At 47.7% G+C, this 10,951-nt stretch overlaps 1 protein-coding gene across 1 annotated transcript in view; it reads left to right on the top strand.

Moving 5' to 3' along the window:
• Positions 1 to 10,951, top strand: part of myo18aa (myosin XVIIIAa) — an 85,019-nt gene that overhangs the window by 63,127 nt on the left and 10,941 nt on the right. Inside the window, exons 32-41 of the mRNA XM_062537341.1 lie at positions 705 to 828; positions 1,706 to 1,906; positions 2,714 to 2,824; positions 4,591 to 4,695; positions 5,086 to 5,232; positions 5,843 to 5,956; positions 6,373 to 6,489; positions 6,971 to 7,054; positions 9,083 to 9,220; positions 9,885 to 10,070. Of these exons, the coding sequence (XP_062393325.1) occupies positions 705 to 828; positions 1,706 to 1,906; positions 2,714 to 2,824; positions 4,591 to 4,695; positions 5,086 to 5,232; positions 5,843 to 5,956; positions 6,373 to 6,489; positions 6,971 to 7,054; positions 9,083 to 9,220; positions 9,885 to 10,070 (1,327 nt within the window). The remainder of the gene's footprint in view (positions 1 to 704; positions 829 to 1,705; positions 1,907 to 2,713; positions 2,825 to 4,590; positions 4,696 to 5,085; positions 5,233 to 5,842; positions 5,957 to 6,372; positions 6,490 to 6,970; positions 7,055 to 9,082; positions 9,221 to 9,884; positions 10,071 to 10,951) is intronic.

The raw sequence follows: 10,951 nt of genomic DNA, 5'->3' as shown, positions 1-10,951 counted from the left end.
CAGAACAGAGCCGCTAAATCATGCCCATGGTCCACACACACACACACACACACACACGCACGCAGGCACACACGGTCTTGGCCACACAATGGACTAGTGGAACATTGTGCTTGTGATTGGCGTGCGATGGCAAATGAGCGGCGGCGTGTTGGCACTGAAGGTGGGCGCTGATAAGGCAGCGGAGCACAGGGCACAATGCAGACCCAATCAGACGGCCATTTTGGGAGCACAGAGGGGGCAGGAAATCACTTCCTGTGAGGCTAATGAAGAACATTATCATAACGCTGCAGCCAAACTGGGCCATACTGAGCTCTTTTCCCTCACGCATGTCTCCTACAGCCTCAGACAAACAACCCATTCTCACTGTATGGCTATACAAGTCTGGCAGCTTTTAAAGGTTTAACTAAAGACATAAAGCATGCAAAAAAGAAAAGAGTCAGAGGTGTTTAAAATTTGAATGTTGGCACCTTGCCACTTTATAGACCTGTGTGTGTGTGTGTGTGTGTGTGTGTGTGTGTGTGTGTGTGTGTAGTGCCTCAGTGATCCAGTTGCTGGTGCTGTGCGTGCTGTTGACTTGGAACAGGCCCAGGCTCATGACGAGGTCCAGCAGGAGTGTGTGGGGGATGTGTGTGTGTGTGTGTGTGTGTGTGTGTGTGTGTGTAATGCCTCAGTAACCCAGAGGGTGTGTGTGTGTGCTGTTGCAGGTTTGACGTGGAGCAGAGCCATACTCATGACGAGGTCCAGCGGGAGCGGACGATGCGGGACAAACTGAGCCGAGAGAAGGACATGCTGACCGGTGAGGTCTTCACACTTCGCCAGCAGCTCCAGGTAAAGGCCTGCCCTCTCCCCCGGCGCTGTGAACAGCAGGCGTCCTCACACAGTAGGAATGGGTCAAGTCATTTTTATTTCTATAGCGTAACATTTAACATGTACAGAGTGCAACCCAAAGCGCTTTATGCACAAGACTGATACATAGTGCCGAACAGAGTGGCGTAGTTGCCAGCGTACCCATGACAACGATACATGAACAAATACATTTACAAAATAAGAAGACACAAGACAAAAGATGCTTGACGGAGCGGCGTAATCGCCAGCGTACCCGTGACACCAAGACATACCAGACAGACAAATAAACAAAAATCAAATAAATAATAAAAACAAACAAAACCAGAAGTCCAAGTCTTAGTCCAATTGACTACATCCAAGTCAGATGGCTGAGAAAGAACAAGCCTGTTACACACAAAAACAGATCTGCTGGTCATTTTTGATTAATGAAATGGAACCAGATTGAAATGAGTTGGGAGTTGGGAGTTGGGAGTTGGGAGTTGGGAGTTGGGAGTTGGGAGTTGGGAGTTGGGAGTTGGGAGCAAAAGCTGAGATGAGATGAGGCAAGATGAGGTAAGTGTTTTGTGAACAAAACAGTTTTTTTCTTTCTCCCTCGATCTTGTTCTCTCACCAAAACTATCTATCCCTCTATTATCTGGTGAGATGTGGTTATGGATTCCTTACTATAGTGCAGTCTTTGATCCATATGATGTGGTGAGGTTAAAGGTAACCTGTGGGCCTCTCTCTCTCCACCTCTGCAGGATAAGGACATGGAGCTGTGTGTGGCCCTAACCTTTTACTTTTTTTCTCTCTCTCTCTCTCTCTCTCTCTCTCTCTCTCTCCCTCCCCCCCCCCCCTCTCTCTATCCCCCTCTCTGCAGGATAAGGACATGGAGCTGTGTGCGACCAGTCTGAAGGTGGAGCAGCTGGAGGCGGAGCTGCAGGACCTGACGTCCCAGGAGTCCAAGGACGAGGCCTCGCTGGCCAAGATCAAGAAACAGCTGCGTGACCTTGAGGCCAAGGTCAAGGACCAGGAGGAGGAGCTGGACGAACAGGCCGGCACCATCCAGATGCTCGAGCAGGTAGGAGATGCGTGTGGATTTTGTGTGTGTGTGTGTGTGTGTTTGAGGGATGCAGAAACAGGTAGGCCTGTGGTAGAGGACCGTGCGAGGCTTTTCCCACCGACAGAAAGCAGTCTCTGTTCTGGTTCAGGTTCCAGACGTTGAAACCGTTAAGTCTGGAATATTTCAATCATAAAACAAATTGGTTCAGAACCTGAATAGTTGGTTCGGAGCTAGCACCAAAAAGTTATTTTTTCCATCTTGTGAACCGGGGTGGGTGTGTCATTGTACAGTTCAGTAATGCACACAACACCCACTGTTAATTACACAGCTTGAGTCCGCTTAGAATAATATTGTAATCATAAAAGTAGTAAGTCACTTTATAAGGGGCATATGTTAATGAATAAATGAATGAATGAATGAATATATTCATTCATTCCTTGATTTAATGAATGAATGAATTCAAACATGAGGACCTGGTGTCCACAGGTGAGCTCACAGGTGGTGAGTGTGTCCAGAGGCAGAGTGTCCATACCAAAGCAGCACCTGAGTAGTGTAGTCAGAGGAGCAGCAAGGAGAGAGGGGCCTCCTCATTCAGTCAGAGTAGATCTTACCAGCGGGGGGTTCTCAGCACAGACGTGATGACACTCCAGAGGGGCTTTTAGGACTGTCTCACTTCTGAGTTTCTCTAAAAACATTTTTTAGGAAAGTCTTAAAAAAAGTTTGCATTTCTTAAAAAGTTTTACCCGTAAGTGAAGTAAGTCTGTGTGTGCTTTTCTTTGTGTGTTTGTCTCTCTCTCTCTCTCTCTCTCTCTCTCTCTCTCTCAGGCTAAGCTGCGTTTGGAGATGGAGATGGAGAGGCTGCGCCAGCAGCACTCTAAAGAGATTGAGGGCAAGGATGAGGAGGTGGAGGAGATCCGCCAGTCCTGCAGTAAGAAGGTGAGGCCAGCCAGACCCTAGCCAGCCCAATCACACACACCGTCACACACACCGTCCCACACACCGTCCCACTCACATCTCTTACTGACCAGAGCCAGCCCCGCACACTTCAGTCCGGACGCCGTCACACACACACACGACCCACTTACAGGCGCGGGGTGAGCGCTTCCGTCACAAACGCGGCCCACTCACCGTCCTGCTCTGGAGTGGAGCTGGCGGCCATCTTGAAGATGTCCCACTCACCGTCCTGCTCTGGAATGGAGCTGAGGCTTCCATCTCAAAGCCGTCCCACTGGCCTGATTTACCCTCCCCTTTTGGGCACACGTTTGTAGATGCGTCCGTTTTTGTCCTTATCCATAAGCTCTTAGAAAAACGTGCAAAAGACAGGCAAAAATGAATAGAGATAGTTATGGATGGAGCAAACCCAGCCTTATCCGCTGGTGATTTGGATTTCGCCCTGCAGCTCAGGTCCAATCAAACTAGCTTATCCAAAAGGCGCACCCGGATCATTGGTCTGATTGCTTGAAAGACTATCCGAATAGAGTCATTTGAACTATGCCCACTGTTCACGCCTCTTGTGCAGTAGAAATAATATATCTGATATGATATGTGAAATGATACAAATGTAAGTCAGCTGTTCCACACACAAGGCTCTGCAGCTCTGCCCTGTTCCTCTTGGTCAGTTGATGCGATGGTGCTGACCATACGACTCGCTCTCAATCGGGAGGGCACAATAGTATATAGTACCCCGACGGGCTCACTAGCACTTCACAGTGGACAGCTGAATAGTTGTAGCCAGACCATACTGTAGGTCAGATATGCAGTGACCTCGCACACCTGTTGAAGGGAAACCATGAAGCGTAGATGGCCTTGGATAGAAGTTTCTGGTAAATAAAGGACTGTGAATACATGGGTGGATTAGGTGTGAAACTGGTGTGTGTGAATACATGGGTGGATTAGGTGTGGAGGTGGTGTGAGTGTGAATACATGGGTGGATTACTGTAGGTGTGGATGTGGTGTGAGTGTGAATACATGGGTGGATTAGGTGTGGAGGTGGTGTGAGTGTGAATACATGGGTGGATTAGGTGTGGAGGTGGTGTGAGGGAGGGAGCTGTAATGCAGCTCATCTCCTGGTTGTTATTGTGCGGTTGATCCCTGTACAGAGCACTGTGGTGCATACAGCTCTAATGCTGTTTACTCCTCCACTACAGCGGCTTCATTAACGCGCCGTAATCAGATTGAAGAGACGGTGGGGGAAACAAGGCTGTTTCCTTATCAGCTGCTGTAATTAGCCCGTTTGATGGAACCCAAATAAGGCGACAGCAGCGGCGTTAGGACGGAAACAGCGATGTTGATGTGAAACTTAATCACATCTGTTTTTGCGTGCGTGTTTCCTACAAAGATGGAGGACATCATTAATTGTGCGAGAGTGATTATGATTGTTTGATTGATCTGTGGTGTAGATACGTGTGTTCAAAAGTGTGTGTGTTTTTTTTTATCTGTACTGTATATACTGTATATGTGTGTGTTCATAACTGTGTGTCTCCCCTCTGTGTGCAGACCTGGGGTGACCCTTCTTTCCCATATAATTACTTATGTCTGCACATCTGTTGTGCATATAGAGTTTGTGTGTGTGTGTAGTGCAGTAGTGCAGCATATGTATAGGTGTGTGTGTATGTGTGTAGTGCAGTGTATGTAAAGGTAGGTGTGTGTGTGTGTGTGTGTGTGTAGACTTGGTTTGACCCCTCCTCTGTGTGTGTGTTTAGCTGAAGCAGATGGAGGTTCAGCTGGAGGAGGAGTACGACGACAAGCAGAAGGTGCTGAGGGAACGCAGAGACCTGGAGGCCAAGCTGATCAATGCCCAGGACCAGGTAACACACACACACACACACATACTCTCTCTCTCTCTCTCACACTCTCACACACACACACACACACACACACACACACACACACACATATACGTGCACATACTCTCTCTCTCTCACACACACACACACACACACATACACACGTACACACACACATACATACAGTACATAGTACACACACACAAACACACACACATGCAAATACACACACACATACTCACACACACATACTAACAGACACCCACACACACACACATACTCACTTGCGCACACATGCACACACAATCACTTACACACACACACACATACACTAGACATGCACAGCCACTGGCTGGTGAGCTCATCTCCTCTGACTGTCCCCTGTTTACCTGTCCTTGTGTACCTGTGCAGGTGAGCCACAGAGACGTGGAGACGGAGAAGCGCCTCAAGAAGGACCTGAAGCGCACCAAGGTGCTGCTGGCCGACGCCCAGATCATGCTGGACCACCTGAAGAACAACGCCCCCAGCAAGAGGGAGATCTCCCAGCTCAAGAACCAGGTCCGTCTCTTAGTGCTGGTGTAGTGGTTAAGGAGCTGGGCTAGCATGCAGTAGCCTGAAAATTGTGGTGATTTTTGTTGTGCCCTTGAGCAAGGCACTTAGAGCACTTTGAACAAAAAGTTCAAAGCAAGGCACTTTGAACAAAAAGTGTCTGCTAAGTGTAATGTAATGTAATCTCCCAGCTCAAGAACCAAGTCAGTCTCATAGCTAGTGCTAACAATTTAGAGAGCATAAAACCGGGATCACCTTAAGGGCCATTCACACCAAGAACGATAGCTATGAACAAATCGCTCTTGTTAATATGAATGACGACGTTCACACAAACTGTAACGATAAGGACAAGAACAATGTCGTTGGGGATCACTTTCAGACTGATTTGAGAACAATAAAAGCTAACCGCTGCCAATCAGAACCCATCACATTTAGCCAGCAAAAGAGACTTCTTGATGTGAATGGCCTTAAAATCTTCATTCATTCGCTTTGTGTTGTGGAGAACACAAAGTTCTCCCATAGAGTAGAACTCCAACTGTGTGGCATGGGAGTAGTTGACTCAGTGATTCTGGCTGTTGACTCATCTGACCTGTCGACCTTTGACCATTGACCCTCTCAGCTGGAGGAGTCGGAGTTCACGTGTGCAGCTGCAGTCAAGGCCCGCAAGTCCATGGAGCTGGAGATCGAGGACCTGCACATCCAGATGGAGGACATCTCCAAGTCCAAGATGTCGGTGAGTGAGAGGAGAATCGCATCACTTCCTGTTCTTAATGTAAACAAAATGTAACAACCAATGACTAGTCATTGATCATAGCACTGGCCATTCAAACACACCGGACAGTGATGGTAGCCTCGGCTTTGTGTTCAGGTGATGGATATTAACTTCTCCCTTTAACTTCTGTATCACCTCCCCTTCTTTTGCTCTTCATTCTCCCCTTTCTCTCTCTCTCTCTCTTTCTCTCTCCCTCTCTCTCTCCCTCCCTCCCTCCCTCCCTCTCTCTCTCTCTCCCTCTGCTTTTTTCACTGTCATTCTCTCTTCCCCATCTCTTTCTCTCTTTTTCCTCTGTTTTTCTCACTGTTCCTCTCTCTCTCTTCCCCCCTCTCTCTCCCTCTTTTTCTTTTACTTCTCACTATTTCTCTCTCTCTCAGCTGGATGAACAGTTGAGTCGTCTGCAGAAGGACAAGAACGACCTGCAGTCGCGTCAGGAGGAGGACCAGGAGGAGATGAACGAGCTCATGAAGAAGCACAAGGCCGCCGTCGCTCAGGTAACGCTCAGCCTGCGTCAGCATCAGCACCACAGGCCAGCAGCATGATGGACGACAGGGACTCACACACACACACACACACACACACACACACACACACACTTGAACCCCGTCACCCAGCCCAAACTGCTGACTGTGTGTGAGGGTGTCAGAGGGTGGCATTACTGATGGCTTCATCAGGGACTCCACTGGTGGTGTAATAACATCTTTCAGCGCAGTTATGGATATGTGGACAATCTTTCTCTGTTCCCTCCATCTGTTACACACACACACACACACACACACACACACACACACATACACACACATTCACACACACACAATACACTCTCTCCCAATTCACTTTGAGAAAGCTTTATTGGCATGAACAAAACAGTAACATTTACTTTCTCTCCCCTTCTCTCTCTCTCTCTCTCTCTCTCTCTCTCTCTCTCTCTCCCTCTCTCCCTCTCTCCCTCCCTCTCTCTCTGTGTTGCTGTAGTCTGCGCGGGACCTGGCCCAGATCAGTGACCTGCAGGCTCAGATGGAGGAGCTCATGAAGGAGAAGCAGGAGATCCAGGAGAAGGTACACAACAGGACACACACATACATACACACACACACACACACACACACACACACACACACACACACACACACACACACACACACACACACACACACACACACACACACACACAGCAATCGGTGACCTCTCCATCACTCCCAACCTGCTGTGTCTGACCTACATTGGATCAAAGACACACTCCAACCCCGTCAGGCTCCATGCACACTCCCCTGACTGTTCTGTGCAAACACACACACACACACACACACACACACACACACACACACACACACACACACACACACACACACACACACACACACACATATTGCATGCACACTCTCGCTCTCACTCACCCACACTCTCACTCTCACTCTCACACACTCACAGTTCAGTGAGATAACCATCCAAAGCCACTGGCCCTTAGTGATAAGCTCTGCTGGTCTGAGCAGCCAGATAGCCTCCTCTAATACTCTAGCTCCTAATAGAGAACAACACACTCCTAAACAACACACTCCTAAACAACACACTCCTAAACAACACACTCCTCTAAACAACACACTCCTAAACAACACACTCCTCTAAACAACACACTCCTCTAAACAACACACTCCACCAAACAGCAGCACATGCAGCCTGTCTCTCCCGCTCCAGCCCAAAGCATCTCAATAGAAAGACTGTCCAGATGGATGACACTCGGTGTGAAGCTTATTGCTTTATGGCGCTAAGAAGGTTTTCATTTACCAAGTAGATTGAGTAGGTCGTTTTGATGTGTTTGAGAGACGGTTGGTGCTGGTTGGTCTCGGCGCACGCGATTGTTATTCACGGCCGATCGTCTGCACCGTTGGTCATTAGCTCGGCTATCTCACGCAGGAGAGGAGCGCAGAAAAACAACAGCAACGGCTGCTTATCCTCACACAACTCAACAGGGACCATGAGTATTCATCTGGAAGAAGAGAGGGAGAGAGAGGGAGAGAGAGGGGCAGGGACAGATAGAAAGAGAGGTAGGAGAGGAGAGAGAGGGAGAGATGGAAGAGAGGAGGGAAAGAGTAAATGAGAGAGTGAAAGGAGAGGTGTGGAATTAATTAGTATTGGAGTGATTGTTGTTGTAGGATGGTCATCGTTTAGCGGTTGGAAGCAGCAAAGAGACAGAGACAGAGGCAGGGATAGAGACAGAGAGAAAGAGAGGAGAGAGGGAAGAAGAGAGGATAGAAAGAAAATTAATTAGTAAAAGAGAGATTGTTGTTGTAGCAATGCCATGGTGATTTTTGTTGCTTGGTGGGTTCAGGGAGATGTTCTTGAATTCAGAGAGAGAGAGAGCGAGAGAGAGAGAGAGGTTTGTGTAGAGGGATAATTCTCTATTCCAAATTGCCCTAAACTGGACTACTGCCCCCAACACAAATACCTGTTATGATCATTACCATTAGAAATGTAAGATTGAATGCTGGTTTTAACATCATCATTTCAATATTTTACTGACATGCCTGAGTCTAATGGTGTTGCTACCTACAGTACACATAAGCCCATTCCAATACACACCATAATACACTATGCTAATATTAATACTATTTATATATTATTCAGCTTCTCCATCCTTATCCTGACACTTTACTCCACACACACACACGCACACGCACACAGACGCGTGCGCACACACTCGCACACACACAAAGGTCTGTAACCTCCAACATTGGTTTACACATACACATGCATTAATATAGCTAAAAGTATGCACAATTGCATACACAGATGCACTCACGCACATAAAGGTCTCAGACCTTCAACCCCAAATATGCATACTATACACACACACACACACACACACACACACACACACACACACACACACACACACACACACACATACACACACTCAAATGTTTCTAACCTCCAACCCCCAATATATGCATACTATGCACATACACACACACACACACACACACACACACACACACACACACACACACACATACACACATACACACACACAAATACACAGAGGTCTCTAACCTCCAGCATGGCGTTCTTCGCTCTCTTGGCCCCCAGGTGCAGTCCCTGCAGAGCCAGCTGGAGTTCCAGGAGCAGTCGATGGTGGAGAAGTCTCTGGTCAGCCGGCAGGAGGCCAAGATCCGCGAGCTGGACACCAAGCTGGAGTACGAGCGCACGCAGATCAAGCGCCTGGAGGTACCAGCTCATCGATCGCAGCGCAGCGATCACACAGGGGGCAGCGGGGCAGGGGGCGACCCCTGGGGTTACCCCGGGGCACTGGGGGGGTCAGATGATGGAGGTCAGAGTTGGTGGGTGGCATTTGCCAAGAAAAATTTGGCTGCACGTACAAAGCAGATGTTTGGATATAAATCTGTTATTGTGCTCGTTGCATTCAACTTTAGCACTAGTTTTAGCTCGACAGAAGGAATGGCCTTTTGTAATTGTACTTCAGCGTTACACAGAGTGTATGATACTTTGGCATCACTTGGAAACCTATGAAATGCATATAGAATAGTACTTTGCCATTTACTTGAAAGTGTATAGAAATGCATCTCATCCTATGAACTGCAACTGTATGCAAACTGTAGTGCCTGAATACTACATGTTACTGCCATAACATGAAACTGTATAGAATGCCTTATAGCACCACATGAAACTGTATATAGTGCCTGAATACTTTACCATAATATGAAACTGTATTGAATGCCTTACATAACATCACATGCAACTGTATAGGATGCCTGTAAGCATGGCATTAAATGGTCAGCTTGGATTTTGTGGTGCTGTTTGTTGTACAGATGACGAACCAGACTAAATGTTTTAGCAGTGTTGGTAAGGTTCCATTCCTCTATCTCCTCAGGGCCTGGTGACGCGTCTAAAGGAGAACCTGGAGAAGGTGGTGGAGGAACGTGACCACCGGGTGGCCGGGGAAAACCGGGAGAAGGAACAGAACAAGCGCATGCAGCGGCAGGTGCGCGACCTGAAGGAGGAGATGGCCGAGCTGTCCAAGAAAGAAGGCGAGGCCAGCCGCAAGAAGCACGAACTGGTGCGTACCACTAGCCCTCTAGCCACACGCATTTGGTGTGTTAGGAGAGTTTATAGAGCAGGGGTGTGTACCACTAGCCCTCTAGCCACACGCATTTGGTGTGTTAGGAGAGTTTATAGAGCAGGGGTGTGTACCACTAGCCCTCTAGCCACACGCATTTGGTGTGGTAGGAGAGTTTATAGAGCAGGGGTGTGTACCACTAGCCCTCTAGCCACACGCATTTGGTGTGTTAGGAGAGTTTATAGAGCAGGGGTGTGTACCACTAGCCCTCTAGCCACACGCATTTGGTGTGGTAGGAGAGTTTATAGAGCAGGGGTGTGTACCACTAGCCCTCTAGCCACACGCATTTGGTGTGTTAGGAGAGTTTATAGAGCAGGGGTGTGTACCACTAGCCCTTTAGCCACACGCATTTGGTGTGGTAGGAGAGTTTATAGAGCAGGGGTCTATGTATTCACATAGCTGATATCCAAAACCACTGAATAAGATTTGTATGCTTTTTAAAGGTTCTTTTCAACTTGTTTACCTCTCTTTGTAGACTGTGAATTTGATTTCATAGAAATCTTTGTCAAACCTTTTGGAGAGCTACTTAGAAACAGGTGGGGAGCTACTAGTAGCACACACGCTACCTGTTGGAGACCCCTGGTACAGAGTTTGCGATCCCTTTGTACCTGATTTCCAAGTTGAGCTTAAGAGATGTGTCCAGGTTCTTATTCTCTATATTGATGTTTTGTTTGTGGTCAGTTGTTTTTGTCTGCTCTTCATTTGAATATTTAAGATGTTTTTGTGCAACACAACCAAGAGCAAAGAAGTGAACCCATTTCTTATTCTGGTGTTTGACTGTGTTACCTCAACCGTGTCTTTACATTCTGCTGCTCATCAAA

This window comes from Sardina pilchardus, chromosome 5 (assembly GCF_963854185.1).
Source record: "Sardina pilchardus chromosome 5, fSarPil1.1, whole genome shotgun sequence".
NCBI lineage: Eukaryota > Metazoa > Chordata > Actinopteri > Clupeiformes > Clupeidae > Sardina > Sardina pilchardus.
Note: the sequence above shows the minus strand (reverse complement) of the source record. Positions and strands in the feature narration are given on the sequence as shown.